Source organism: Pterocles gutturalis, unplaced genomic scaffold (genome assembly GCF_000699245.1).
Source record: "Pterocles gutturalis isolate BGI_N339 unplaced genomic scaffold, ASM69924v1 scaffold2872, whole genome shotgun sequence".
In the NCBI taxonomy this organism is placed as follows: domain Eukaryota; kingdom Metazoa; phylum Chordata; class Aves; order Pterocliformes; family Pteroclidae; genus Pterocles; species Pterocles gutturalis.
In genome coordinates, this window is record NW_010112483.1 from 1 (window position 1) to 15,018 (window position 15,018).

The window sequence follows — 15,018 nt, forward strand, 5'->3', positions numbered from 1 at the left end:
AGCAGGAGGGATTGTGCTCGCTGAAGTTCCCAGATGAGTTCCAGATGAAAAGAATCTGATGTGCATTAGAGAAAACTTTAATTTCGTATTGTTGGCACCAGTGATTTATCCACGCTGTGAAAGCAGACGGGCAACTCCTCATGCTTTGCTGGGCGCCCTCGCTTCCCCTCCCGAAAAGGAGATGCTTACAATGCCAGTAATCGCTGGAAGAGCAAATGCTCCCGAATCTGCTGCCACCAGCACAAAAAGAATGATAGTGGTGGTGGGATATCACAAGCGTACTTTGAAGACAAATCCTTGCAGCGTGAGCTGGAGGTTGTGCTGTTCCTGAGCTGAAATGTAGCTGAGCTGCAATGGAGATTGTTCCCTCTGCAGCATCAGCCCTGATTGCCGAGCGCTGGCACAGCAGTCCGTCAGGTTTTGTTACAGAAAGCGAGTCTGGTGAGACTGATACAAGGCTGCCTTTCAGTCGGGTGAAAGTCTTGGGCAGAGAAGGGGGTGATTTGATGCTCAAAGCATTTAGGAGGGAAATACAAGGCTGAAATACTTGAATTCCTAGATGCAATGAACCTAGTAGGGTTGAAAGCTTTGGAAGCGCCTGTTATTTTTTGTGTTCATTATGATCATGTATTCTGTGCCTTAATAAATCTGAAAGAAAGCCCCTGGGCTGTTCCACCTTTTGTACGAACCGTTGTGTTTACTGTGTAGTAAGCACTACTTAGAAGTATTGTGGGGAATGTGATAGGAAGACCCCACGGCACCTAAAAGCTGCTCTGCTTTATTTCTGTTCGGAATGAAGCAGAGTGGGGAAGAAGCTTTGTAAGAAGTGATAAAAGGCCGTGGCTTGGGTCCTTGCTCTTGCCCATCAGCAGGTCTGGAGGCCTAACATCCTGCTGTGTTGCTAACCAGATGCAGACCATGGCTTTTCATCCTGGTTTCTGGTGACCTGCAGTTAGGCTAGTCCCATTCTTCTGTCCGCTGAGAATCTTTTTGACAGCTAATGAGAATATTTTGTTTTTCTTGCAGGTTTTCATTTCAGTGCTGCTCTCCTCTCCGGGGCGAGGGCTGCCTTTTGAAGCAGCACATTCATTCTCCCCTTCAAGCACCATAAGTCTCATTTGCCAGTTTGAGAACCATGGCAACAGAAGAAAAGAAGCCAGATGCAGAATCCACCAAAACACAATCTACTCCTTCCTCCTCGACCAATCAGAGCAAGGTGTGTGCGGGGCTCTGGGCGATATCCCTGTACATCTGCACGGCAGCTACCTGCGTGCTCAACAGGCAAACCAGAATCAGAGAGTTGAATTCTCATGGAGATGAAGAACTTCTCCAGATTTCTGCTTCTTGAGCTGAAAAAGTGCTGAGGATTTTATGGGAAAAGCAAATGGAGTACAGCCTCTCTTTTGTGCTAGGGGTGTTGTTTTTTTTGGTTTAGTGGAAGTTCTTGCTAATGAAATACTTCTTGTCACTCTGGGCGTTAAAAAGGCAAGTTGTTTGTATCCTTGGAATGCCCAGAGGTGACTGGAGAGTTGGTGAATCTGTGATCTTATGTGCAAAGTGGGGAAGCAGTCGTTCAGATTCTTTGAAGCCTGTAGACGCTCAGTGGAGATGTTATTGTGTAACCATGAAGTCTTTGCAAAGAGTGAGGGGAAAAAAATGGGATTTTAGGGATATGGAGGAATTGGCCTGTGATATAATTCATGATAAAAATGAAAACTGCAAACACTTAAGCACTTCGCAAATTGGTACCAAGAGTATTATTTCGAGCTACCAAGCACCTTTTGGTTGGACTTTTAGATAACTCTCACCTTTTCTTCTTGGCTTGAATGAAGTTCATACTGAGGATGACTTGGTGTTGTGCATGCAGCAGTAAGGCATTGCTGGCCCCAGACAGCAAGGGTGTTTGTTTTTTTCTGTTGTTTTTTGAATTTGGAGAGGGGAAAACAAATGGGAAGACTGGAATCTCTATTATGCTGAACATGAACACAGTCCATTGCTGTGTACTGACCCAGTCTGATACAGAACCTGTCAGTGAGATGCTAAATTTGGAATTTATTAAACTCATTTCTATGTATTTCTCTTACAGCCTGCACCAGTAAAACCAAACTATGCTCTAAAGTTCACATTAGCGGGACATACGAAGGCAGTCTCATCAGTAAAGTTTAGTCCTAATGGAGAGTGGCTGGCCAGCTCCTGTGAGTATTGCTTTCTTTTTATCTCATCTCAAACACGCAAATGGAGGCCTCAGAGAACTGCCTGTCTTTAGTGTTACCTTCTTCAGTGTTCCCTCCTTCCTTACAGATGGAGGAGGGATGTAGTGTCATGATTTTGCTTTGAAGGAACAATACCAAAGCTCTCAGTCTTGGAGATAATCTGCTTTAAGCTTTTTGGGTTCTGTTACTTTGAACACTGGATATTCTGTGCATTGCCAAGTTGGAGAGTCCTCACCTGTTCAGCTTTCTGTACTGAGCAAATGGGCAAAAGCAAACAAGATTATTTTCCTGTGCAAATGAAACCCTTGTGCTTTTCTGTATCACTAAAGACATCGCTTAAGCTTTGAAATTATTGTGCACGGCATCTGCAGGCAAAAGCTTGGGTCTGGGAAGTAAGGAAGGTAGTTTTGTGCTGCTAGACTGAACTGCAGAGTGTGGTATGTGCTGTGTGCCTGTGATGTCTAATAAGTCAGAGCCTTTGATTACCCCAGTGAAATGTGCAGAAGGTTGTTACAAATAGTGTTTCACTGTTTGCTCTCTTAAGTAGTAGATCAAGTCCTCTGCCTGTCAGCTTTAGTATTTCCTAAAATTCTTTTGGTAGCCAACATTGCTAGACAGCTTTCCTTTGGAAATGTGTTTATATGACCCTCAGTGATCAGAGAGGAGCCATGTATAAGGAAAGGGCAACTGGAAAGAAGAACATTTTTTAATATCATGGTGAGGGCCCCTGGAACATCTTACAGACATAGGAATCACTTGAGTCCTTGGCTTAACTGCAAGTTGCTTAATGAGACCAGAGCAGTGTGCCATATATAAATTATTTTTTATGTTCAAGTGTCCTCATGAAAGTCCCCTCACTCCCCCACCCACGTTTTCCAACCTCTGCCTCTGGCAAAGATCAGCCTTTTTCTCTGGCGTGTTTTGCACGTTAACATGGATAATAAGTTTGGGTTTTTGCAGGCATTAATTCAGTCCAGCTTGTGGTGTAATTTTTGTTCTTGGGCAAAAGCATTTCAGCTGTCCTCATGGAACAGTACTACTTTTACCACTGGCAATCTAAAACAAAAGTAGAAATCCAAGTTGTCATCACAGAAACTAAAGCGGTTGGAGACTCGGTGCATTCCAGGCAGTTTATGTAATCTCAGCTGCTGCAGCTTGGCGTGTACAAAGCTGTTCTTTACCAATTGCATATTGCCTTATACACTTGGGTCTGCGTGGGGAGGGAGAACTGCCCCCTGTTTGCAGAGACGTAATTAACGTATTGCTTTCCACCTGGAAGGGACAGCTGTATCTCTTAGTGCTGTTACTCTCTTAACTGCCCCATTCTTTTCCAGCTGCTGACAAACTCATTAAAATTTGGGGAGCATATGATGGCAAGTTTGAAAAAACAATATCTGGTCATAAACTGGTAAGTATGAGGAGATGACTCTGCACTTGAATACAAATTTACTTGTAAAGAATTTTGCTTTCTTTTCCTCTTCCGGAAATTTCCATGGTTAGTTAGACTTGTGCAGAAGACTTGTTCTTCAGTCTCGTCTTGTGCTGCTTTGTTTATACAGTCCTGTGCAACAGCCTGCGACTGGAATTGCTGAAGTAATACCAGCTCAGGCTGGAAATCTGTTTGAAGCACAGGCTGATAGTGGAGTACCTGCACACACACTGCCTGAGCCATTTTCTGGAGTCTCCCCGTTTCAGGAGCACCAGCCTCGGACACGGGGCAGTGCGTTCTTGGGTGAAACCCCCTGTAAACTGTTAACACTGTGTCCTGTTCCATTTTTCCTTTTTCTACGAATCAGAATGGCTTGCCTTTTAAGGAGACTGAATTTTTCTTGTGGGTTTGCCTACATAAACACAACACTTACTCATTCTGCAAATTTCTAAAGAAAACACGAACTCCAAACCCCTTTGGTTTTGTTTTCTAAAGTTTTTCATACATGCTGGTTTCATAAGCAAAAATGAAGATTGACCAAAAGAAAAAACCGTAGAGTCTTGTTCTTTTCCAGCCTTTAGGGACTCAGACCGTAAAGAGCAAGCCATTTGTCATGAGAGAAGCCACTTATTCAGATTAGTTTATGTAGCATACTGTTTGTGAATTCCAAGAAAGGGTGTTGGTGGCCACAGTAAGAGCTATGTGAACAAGCTGTTAATGTTTTTGGAGTACACGGCTCAGCTTAAAATGAATAAGTGTCGAAGGGGCTCCTAACTTAGTCAAAACAGTGAATTCTCAACTCTCAATGCTGAATTTTCTTTCAAGCTTCAGTTTTGAGTATAATATGCGGTCTGTGTTTCCCATTTTCCTGTGTCAGTGAACAACCAGCTGAGAAGAGGATTGTTTTCCTTTGTTTTAGGGTATCTCTGATGTTGCTTGGTCATCAGATTCCAACCTTCTTGTCTCTGCCTCCGATGATAAAACCCTCAAAATATGGGATGTAAGCTCGGTAAGGGCAGAAACTCTTAATTTACCTTCTTTCTCCCCAGCATTGGTGTCTTAACTCATACTCCTCTGAGAGACAGCCTTTCATGTGCTATGGTGAGACAAGGAGAGTTTTAAGCACTGGCTCCTCTTTGAGTAATACTCGCTCTTTATTATTTATAATGAGCTGCTGGTTGAATGGGCTGTGAGGATGAGAGTTATGGTGTCTGCTTTTGGAAAGGGGGTGATTCTGAGTAGTATGAGTCGTCTGGTTATCTTCTGAGAGTGCTTAACGAGCTGCAGGCTTAATTTCTGAAAGCAGCCTCTCAGATGGAACCTACTTGTAACTTATAGCTTCACTTGTCTTTGCTTCTCTCCCCCTTCCTTTTCTGCGATTACAATGAGAACTGGATACTTTGGTTGAATTTTTGTTAGGTATGTTAAACAGCTTGACTCTCCTGAGTTGCCCAAAGGGTTTGCAACTTGGCTGCAGTCATTAAAAATGTGGCTTTTTGTCTTTCCTGTAGTTCTGCTGTAGCTGGTCCTCTGCCCATCTAAATGTGGGGTTTAGAGATGGTTTCTTTGCGTGCTGCACAGTGATTAACCTTAATGAGGCTTGTCTGAATGCATTTATGGCTGTGAAGGATGCTGTGTATTGAATTCTGCTAAATCTTGTTTCAGGGTAAGTGCTTGAAGACATTGAAAGGGCACAGTAACTACGTTTTCTGCTGCAACTTCAACCCGCAGTCAAATCTCATCGTTTCGGGATCAGTAAGTGATTCTTTTTTTTTTTTTTTCTTTTTGCAAAACGAGTGCTGCACACCTGTCACCTGACACTAAGGGGACAGACAGGTTCTTTTAGGTATCCTTGGCAGAATGATGATGGTACTAAATCGTTACAATTAAAGCTTTATTTTCTTAACAGGATATTATGATTAATATAGCACAGAATTTATTAGAATGGCACAGGGTTTCTACAAGCAGAATCAGTGTAGTACCATTTGTAAGTAGCATAATACAGAATTTATAACACAACTCACAATATCTGATCACCTAGATCCTAACTTAAAGTGTTCTAATCACCTGGACCCTCTGCACATCGGGTCAGATCGTGGTTTGCTGTATCAGTATGCCAGTCGTAATCTAGACTCAAAAGTCATAAAAGCATGCGAGTCACTCGCTCCTCAGAGGAAGGAGATGACTGGGGGTGTCCCTGGCTACTGAGGGGGTCTTGGTCTCCACTGTCCAGCAGCAGTTCTGGTCCAGGTTCCCCGCTTAGGACTTGTAACTGCTTGATTTTGTAGACGGTGCTCTGTGTACTGTTACGTTTCCCTGTTCTGGGATGGGGTGACCACCAGCACCGGGTTGGCTGGGTGTCTGGGACCTTCAAGGCCAGCGAGGAAGGGAGTAACCATCCTGGTGCCAAGGAATCATGGGGCCTATAGGGAAAGGAAGAAGAAATCTGTTTGGTTTATCTCCTTGGTTCACAGGACCTTCAGGGTCTGATAGTGAGGGAAAGTGAACAAATAGGTGACCTGCTCAGTCACAGAGAATGGCTGCTTGCCTTCTAAAATGGCGTTAATTATGCTAACCACATTACCAGGGGCTAGAGCAGGAGGTACCAGCCACAACCCCTTCCCATTTCAGTTCTCTGCCCTCCTTCTCAAACACAGCTTGTAGTCAGAGGAACTGTGGAGTGTCACTGCTGCCTTTGCTTGGGGACACAAGCCCTTAACCCATCCTCAATTACTGAGTCATTTAGGTTGGAAAGGACCTTTAAGATGATGGAGTCCAGCCGTTAACCTAGTACTGCCAAGCCCACCACCAAACCAGGTCCCTAAGTGCCACATCCACGTGTGTTTTAGATACTTCCAGGAACAATGACTCCACCACTTCCCTGGGCAGCCTGTTCCAGTGCTCAACAACCTTTTAGATGAAGAAATTTTTCCTACTTTCCACTCTAAACCTCCACTGGTGCAACTTCACCAGCTTTGTTGCCCTTCAGACGTGCTCCGGCACCTGAATGTCTTTCTTGTGGAGAGGGACCCAAAACCCCAGGTCCTTATCTGCCCGGCAGCTTTCCAGCCACTCTTCCCCAAGCCTGTACCGTTGCATGGGGTTGTTGTGACCCAAGTGCAGGATCTAGCCCTTGGCCTTGGTGAATCTCATAGGGTTTGACTCTAACCATCGATCCAGCCTGTCCAGATCCCTCTGCAGAGCCTTCCTACCCTTGGCCAGATTAGCACTCCCACCCGACTTGGGGTTGTCTGCAAATTTACCAAGGATGCACTCAATCCCCTTGTCCAGATCGTGAATAAAGATATTGAGCAGAACTGGTTTTCTGCTTGGAGATGGAGAGTTGGGAGCTGTGTTCCCAGTCTGTTGTTTTTGCCCTGGGTGGTGCCTGTGTCCTGGGTTTTCTGATGCAGCTGCAGTGCAGCTGTGCATCTAGTCAAGCTGTAACACCTTGCATGCCTTGAATAGGTGCATCATTAAACCACCTTGTGCATTTCTTCAATCTTCAGTTTGACGAAAGCGTGAGGATATGGGATGTGAAAACAGGAAAGTGCCTCAAGACGTTGCCTGCTCATTCTGACCCAGTCTCAGCTGTAAGTCCCTTCCGATAAATGAACACGCTAACATGTTTATTTTGTTTAGCAGAGCTGCTTCCTGCCTCTGTTTGTAGAGAAGTGGGTTTATGCTCTAACTCTTATTATCAGGCCCTTATGCAGTGTAGTGGAAGGACTGGGGTTGATTTCCCAGTGGTGACTGCTCGATGAGGATGAAATGAACAGTGTTTCTGTAAGATGGATATGGATTTTGGTCTGTGGTGTTAATGGGAGCAGTGAGCAGTGGTGTGCCAGTCTCGCAGTCTGATGCTGGGACACAGATCTGTGGTTGTTTGAGGATCAGAGAACAGCCTGTAGAGCTGTTACTCCCGTGTTGTCCAAGGTATTACTGAAGTCCAGAGCAGGGTAGTTCCATAGTACTCTGTGTCAAATCTCATTCATTTAATAAGTGAAAGGAGCTTGGAATACATCATATCCATCCATGAAGGAAATCCAGAAGGTGTTTGGCACTTAATATTTTTTAAATAAAGGAAACTGAAAAAATCTTGAGCCTTAGATGTGCTAAACCATGGCTGTTGTAACATGATACACCCATTTCACACTTACAAATGTACATTAGTAGCAATTATTCTTTAAAATAGCAGCATTTTGAGATGTAGTTCAAGGGAATAAATTGACCTTTAAACATACACGTGGCTACATATGAGGTTAAATTCCATGCCGTTAAAATTATAAGGTGCTATCCCTAGGTTTGATACCATTCAAGCAGCTAACGCTGTCTGAACAGAGTATCTGTGTGTGTGTGTTCTTAGCTTCTGAAGAAACATGTATGCCAGTCCCCCATGCTTGAATAAGCAGCTCTAGTTAACATCTGTTCCTCTTTATAATTATGATAGACAAACTGGGGGGGAAAGAATCTTGGGTTTGATGATGTTACCCGTCCAAACTCGCCCCTATTGTTTGTGTGTTGTGTTGACTTTCCACTTCTATCCACGCAAATTGCAGTGTCAGTAATGGAAGATAAGTACTTTCAGCGGGACTTAAAAATGTGATCTTTGTGAACATCATTAAAGTTACTTTTCCCCTTCTATAATATTACAGGTGCATTTTAATCGTGATGGATCCTTGATAGTGTCAAGTAGCTATGATGGACTCTGGTAAGTGGTTATTTCTTGTCTGCAGCACTGTTCAAACCTTTTGCATTTAAAAAAATGATTTTGTATTTGTAATGAACAAAGAATTCAAAACGAATAGTAATTATTTTTGTGTGTTTTTAATAGTCGAATCTGGGATACAGCATCAGGCCAGTGCTTGAAAACGCTGATTGGTAAGTAGGAATGTTTCTTGTTTGTGCTCTGTTTTTCACTGTTGTGACATAGATATTCTGCATCATTGCTGGAACAGTGGCTTCCTTCAGCTCTGTTTTACTGTCTTCCTACCATTCTGTTAATACCCTGTTGTCCTCCTATCTATTGCGATGAGAGGAACTATCCTCTCACATGAGTGTAAACTTACTTAAGCTTTGATTGCTGTGTAGTGTAGAAGGACAAATGAGAGTTTTCCGAAGTTTTCTGCCATTCAGCTGTGTAGGGCTTGCTATGCAGCGGTTCAAAACTACAACAAAGTTGATTCCTTTTATTTTCACTGCAGATGATGATAACCCTCCTGTGTCTTTTGTGAAATTCTCCCCAAATGGCAAATACATACTAGCTGCAACTTTGGACAAGTAAGTATTTAAAAAACCAACCAAACAAAACACACACAAAAAAACATAAAAAAAAACCCCCCAAACAAAAAAAAAACCCAACAAACCCACAGGCTTTGAAGTGTTTGAGTGTCAGATAAAACTTTATTTTGCTGCTCTTTCGCTATCATTGTGATGAAACTACACAAGTTCATATATACTGTGAAACTGAAGAAGCCTGCGAGGTGTTGTGCTTTGCTAATGGCACAGGCAGGACTTGTTAAAGTCTTGGCACTGCTTAGTGACTCCACCCATTCATTCCTTCTTGTACCTTTCAAAACCTCAGCATTTCCTTCTATTAATCATATAATTCATTGTAACAGAGAGACAGAAAAGCTAGCCTATAAAAGGCTGCAGTATATAAATAATTGTGTGTGTGTAAGGCATAAAAGCGGTGCAGGTGGGCTGATTGTATTGAGAGTGATTCAACTGGAGAATTTCCGCGCAGCTACTAAGGGATTAGCTGGTCTGTGATCTCCATTCACAGGCAGTAATGATGCTGTTCCTTTCCTGAGACCTTCCTTTCCTAGGTCGTGGGGTTGATGCCCTCCCTGGCTGAGCATCTTTGTACAAAAGACACCACAGGCTGTTACCAGCCTTTTTGAGTCAGTGAAAAGCAGAGAAGCTTGTAGGGCCATCCCTGATTCTAGTGGGTTTCTCACTCGGAGAAGGAAGATGTCTAATGAAATCTGGATGAATCTTTTGAATGCTTTGGGAGTTGGGGGATGTCTGCCAAACCACCTTATCCTCACTGTAATTTGTTATCCTGCTCATTGTTTCCCTGGTTGTCAGGTCATTATTTATAAAGAAACTGGCAGGTGTGGGGAAATATTTAAATACACCCTTTTTTGTGGAGGAGAATATGAATGACATGGCAGTAAAATTGATACTTTGGGGTTAACTAAAGCTGCATTCCAAAGCCAGGCTAAAGTGATCCTTGTAGATTGTAGGAACTCTCGTGTGGAGCAGCTTTTTCTGCTGCTAGGAGATTGTCAGATGAAAAAATGTAAGAATTAAAATATTTGTTTTTCTGTTTTCTAGCACTCTTAAACTTTGGGACTACAGCAAAGGAAAGGTAAAAACAATCCTATCTCACTATGTAGACTTAACTAAGCTTATAGGAAAATCTGGATTTCATGTGTGTGTTTTAACGTGCTTAACATTTTATGGGTACTATAGAAAAAAGTGTTAGTACCCCTTTACTGAAGAGGACTGAAGATGCCTTTGGGGAAAAAAAAAGTGATTAGGCTCCTGCATATCCCTGGGACATTAAGTAAAGCTGTATTTCTGCATTTTTCTTTTTATGAACATGAAATTGCTGTTGCTCTTTGTGGTAATGTGACAAATGTAGGGCTTTCCCCCCAATTGTTTAGTGTTCTGGGGCAGAGATGCCCTCTGCATCCTCTAGATAAGTTGGTGGGGTGGGAAACACAGCCAGATATATTTAGTCTGTTCTGCCACGAGAGTTTGTCCTTGACTGAGAAACCTGCTTCCCAGCTGTGCTTATGTCTTGTGGCTCTTCCCTTCCAGTGCCTGAAGACATACACAGGACACAAAAATGAGAAGTACTGCATATTTGCAAATTTCTCCGTTACTGGTGGAAAGGTTAGTGTTTATTTGAGAGGCTTTCTACCCATGTGCTGTTTTTACTGCTTTTCATCGTAGAAGAAACAGGTTGATGTGTTCTAGTTGAGATGACGGAACAAGCCAGCAGAGTCCTAGCACGGGACCATCTGAGCACCTTTTTGCTCCTTTAGTTTTCCTCCTTGGGCTTACGCAGCGTGGAACAAAGCTTTCTGCTGCCTGTGTGCACTGAATAGAGGCTGAGAGAGCATGAGCCATGTCCAGCAGTCCTATGATGTTGGAAGTTCCCTTTCATATGATGACAGTGAAACGTTTACTGAATAAAAGCAGTTAGATACAGATGAGGAGAAAGATTGAAATAACTATGTCTTTTCTCTGTCCTTCCAGTGGATCGTGTCCGGTTCAGAAGACAACCTGGTTTATATTTGGAACCTTCAGACAAAAGAGATTGTACAGAAATTACAAGGACACACAGGTGTGGATGAGGATTTTGGTTTTATTGATGGAATATTCCTCATGTCAGCTTGTAACGAGGGCTTAGCTTGAGCACGTTCACTCTGATGTTTAGTTTTTACTGTCAGACCCATAAATTCTTGACTGCTGAAGCTTAATTGGACCCTGGGAGTTTGTTCCTTTCTATGAAGTTTTTAATGGGCATTGCAAGTGTTTATTCTTTCACCGTGAGAACTTTGACGGCAGCTTACAAAAGAGATTTCCTTGAGTTCAGAACTGGTCAAGATATTTAAGTGACTCATGATATTAGTGACTTTGGCTTGTCTATTAACACCTTCCAAAGCTGCAGCTCTTGAGAGGACAAGGGCTGATGTGTCCTGCTGCTCGTACGTGTCTGTACACATGCCTGAAGGCTGAGTTGAGCTTGTATTGGGATGTCATCTGATGGGTGCATCAGTCTGAATCCCATGAGAGAGCAGCACTTTCACCGTACCGGTTAGAAGGAATTGTGCTGTGGAATGTAACGTGCTTATTCCTTTGCAGAACCATTGATTCGGACTGTTAAGTTGGGGCAGTGGCAGCAGGTGTTTGTTTTCAGGCCAGAGCAAGGCTCTGAGGATTAAGTGCTGTCTAAGCATGGAATGGGATGTTGGAAATACCTTACATGGAAAGAAAAAACCTGACCTGCACTTGTATTAGTGGTCTCTGACATAATAAGCCAAGAGTTTTGCCTGTGAAGTAAGCAAGAATAGAATCTGGAGAGTTCTCGCATTTTGAAACCTGTTAAACACTTTCCAACTACTACTCTCAATTCTTTTTTGTTAGTATTTCCTCTCTCAGAGAAGCAGTAGTTAGAAAATATTTATGAATACTGCATTTGTCTTTCTGCTACAAGGAAACAGTAAGTTGGCTAAGCTGTTTTAAAACGCAGTAGCAATGCACATTCATTTTCAGAAATGCCTGCTATGAACCAGATTTCATTGCTGTAAATAATGATATTTGTGTATCTTTTCTTTTTGCTTAGATGTTGTAATCTCAACAGCTTGTCACCCAACAGAAAACATCATTGCATCAGCGGCACTAGAAAACGACAAAACAATTAAACTGTGGAAGAGTGACTGTTAAACGTTCCAGTATCACTTTAGAGACTGTCAGGAAAAAATGTTTTTAAAAAAAAAATTAAAAAAACCACATGAGAATAATAAATCCAGTTTGGCAGGAAACCTGAAGAATATTTGATAAAGTGGTTTCTGTTAGTCTTGGCCCAAAGAAAACATCTTAGCTCTTTGCTAGAACTGGGCAACGTGGTGGAAAAAAAAAAAAAAAAGATGCAGTGTCTCCTTTTCCTGCCTAATCTTTTGGCAGACAAATGGATCATTCTGACATCGCATTATAGAAGTGTCAGCCTTGTATTGGACACCCCAAAGATACTGTACCTTATGGTGGCATTACTTCTGGGCGCTGTTGCTGCTTCAGGAAGAGCTGCCAGTCTACTTTGTAACAGTAAGTCACGAGCCTAGAGATATGTGGAATTTTTTTTAAATGTCTAATTTTTTAATTTTTTTTTTTTCCCAGAATGTAGATTCTAGTCTCTTGGGAAGTTTCTGTATTGTTTTAACTAGGAGTACTGCATCTTTAAGGGTGCTTCATTTTAAACACTCAGCTCAAAACTTTGTGACCAAATAAAACCATGCAGTTCCAGATTTCCCTCTTCCTGCCCTTGACTCCTGTGGTGAAATCTCCTCTTACCTTCTGTATAGTTGCTTACCTCTTGTTATGTGTGTTTAATAGATGCTGTTCTAGAGCAAAGTTACAGTTCTTCTGTTAACCATTAAAATGAATCCTGCTTGTAGTTGTTCTCAGCATATTTTAACTTTTTTTTTTTTTTTTTCCTCTTCTGGTTATAAAGCAAGCTCACAGAACACTGTAAAGTTATTTCAATGTAAAAAGAAAAAAACCCCAGACTTTTGTATCTTGAAAATCCATCGTATGAAACTGTATTGATAATGGCATGACTCTGTATCTATTTCAGCATTGGTATTTCCTTTTTTGTCATACCCATGTGGTATTTACACATCCAAAAAAATACCATATGCCATAATAAAAAGGTGGGATTTTATGTGTATGCTTGTGGTAAGAGTGCACTAGTGTGAAGTGTCTGTGTCCAAAGAAGCCTTCCTTAAAAACACCTGTGCAAGGAAGCATTGCTGTAGCAGCTGCTGGAGGAGGAGGAAGGAAGGAGGAGCAGCAGCAGCGTGGTGCTTTACACCTGTTGTTGAGAAAGAAAAGAGGAGCATACCTCAAGTCAAAATTTGCTTAAAGTAAGAAGATTAAACTGAAGGTGTCTTCAGCAGAGGCACCATTAGTCCAAGCCGTCACAGAGCCCTTTAAGGGGAAATGAATCCTGCTGCTCTCTCCCTGCAGAAGTGGCCGGGCAGGCTGAGTGATGATCCAGGAGTTAGTGCTGAGGAACAAGTTTTATTGCACTCCAAGGGTTCTGCTGCAAAGAGATGTCTTGTTCCTGGTGTAGCAAAAATCCAGTTTTTTTGGTATTGATCTCATGTGCTTGATAATAACTGAAAATGAATGACAGTGCAGACCTCTCCGCTGCTTTGCTTTACCCCTAGTGAAGGAGACAGCTGCAAGGCATGAGGTATAGCTTTTCTTTTTAAAATATGTTGAGCTGGTCCTAAATTGGCTATTAATAATATCACTGTCTTGAGATTTCGTTACCCTCAGGAAAGGACACTGTCTCTAGACTTGGTGAGCATCACACCTGAAATCATCAGTTTCTTAACTTCATGATTTTTTTCAGTTTGTTTCTTCCAGGCCAGTGAAAGTTTTCAGTTGTGAATTGTGCTGCTGTACCAAGCTGGAGGAGCTGTTAGATTACTCCAGCAAAATGTTTTCACCTAGATTCAATAATGTTTTGTAGCATAGTACTTCCCATGTAACTGTTTGTGTGAGTGGCTTTGCTTGCCCAGCTGTGCTTTCCCTGTTGTCTGAGTCAGTGAGATACGACAAAGGGAGACGATTGCCCTGCTATCACAAGGAAATCTCTTGAACAGGGATATTCTCTTCCCCCAAGCTGAGGAGCTCTGATGTAAAGGATCTACTGGAAAGCTGTCCTCAGTGAAGGTGTTTAAGTCCCTAGTACCCCACTTGGGGAATAATGCTGGGGCCTGACAGCGTGAGCTCCGCTTAGCTGTGACTATATCCAGCCTGGCACGTCAGGGGCGGTTTGATGGTCTAATTTGATGGCTAATTGTGATGACTGCTTGCCCGGTGGTAGGGGAGAAGCAGCTTTGTTTGTGTTGGGTGCAGGCTGGTAGGGGTTGGAGTGTGTTGCATCCTGCTGAGGGAAGGTGAGCTGTCACCCTGAGGCTCTGCTAGGTGAAAAAAACTGGAGGAAGGTATTTTTGTTTTAGGGTTCCCCCACCCTGTAAAAAACATGGTTAGATGCCACTAAGTAGGTGGCAGTGCCTTAACCGTATGCGTGTTGTACAGGCCACTAGGGCCTCTTCCATCCTTATCAAGGGGAGTGCTAACCTTCTCTCCTTTCCTACAACACGAACGCTGTTTCCCGCCCGCTAGTATTTAAACCTCCACAGAAATCGTTTTAGAAGGATAGGGTGACAGAAAACTCGTGTTCTCTTCTTTCTTCATTTGACATCCCCTTCTGATCCCCATAAGATATATTCACTCTTATTTCCGCATAACTGCATAAAACCCTGAAAATCCCGTTAAAATATCATAGACGCGCAGTACTTGCCGTGTTCTTAATATATTCATCACCGTCAGCCAGTCAGCGCGCAGCTGCCCGATCCTCTTCTACTGCCCCCTGCCGTTGGCGCTGAGGCCCCGCCCACCGCGCACCTCTCCCTGACGAACGGGTGCCCACCCAATCAGCGGGCGCGTTGACCGGGGGATGGCACTTCTGCTTCCGCCTCTCTAATAGCGGCGGGACGCTTTGACTCCCCGGGTTCGAGTCCCGCTTTGGGCGGGTGCGGCTCCGGGGCTGCGGGCGCCGCTGCTCCTCCC

At 43.1% G+C, this 15,018-nt stretch overlaps 1 protein-coding gene across 1 annotated transcript; it reads left to right on the forward strand.

The window, feature by feature from the left end:
• The first annotated feature begins 1,025 nt into the window (after positions 1-1,025).
• On the forward strand, positions 1,026-13,096 carry WDR5 (WD repeat domain 5). The gene is made up of 13 exons (XM_010074052.1): positions 1,026-1,216; positions 2,087-2,195; positions 3,548-3,621; positions 4,562-4,651; positions 5,308-5,397; positions 7,152-7,235; positions 8,298-8,353; positions 8,477-8,523; positions 8,847-8,922; positions 9,982-10,015; positions 10,471-10,545; positions 10,912-10,999; positions 12,002-13,096. The coding sequence occupies exons 1-13, from the start codon at positions 1,136-1,138 to the stop codon at positions 12,100-12,102; spliced, it is 1,005 nt and encodes a 334-aa protein (XP_010072354.1). The 5' UTR covers positions 1,026-1,135; the 3' UTR covers positions 12,103-13,096.
• The last annotated feature ends 1,922 nt before the right edge of the window (positions 13,097-15,018 follow it).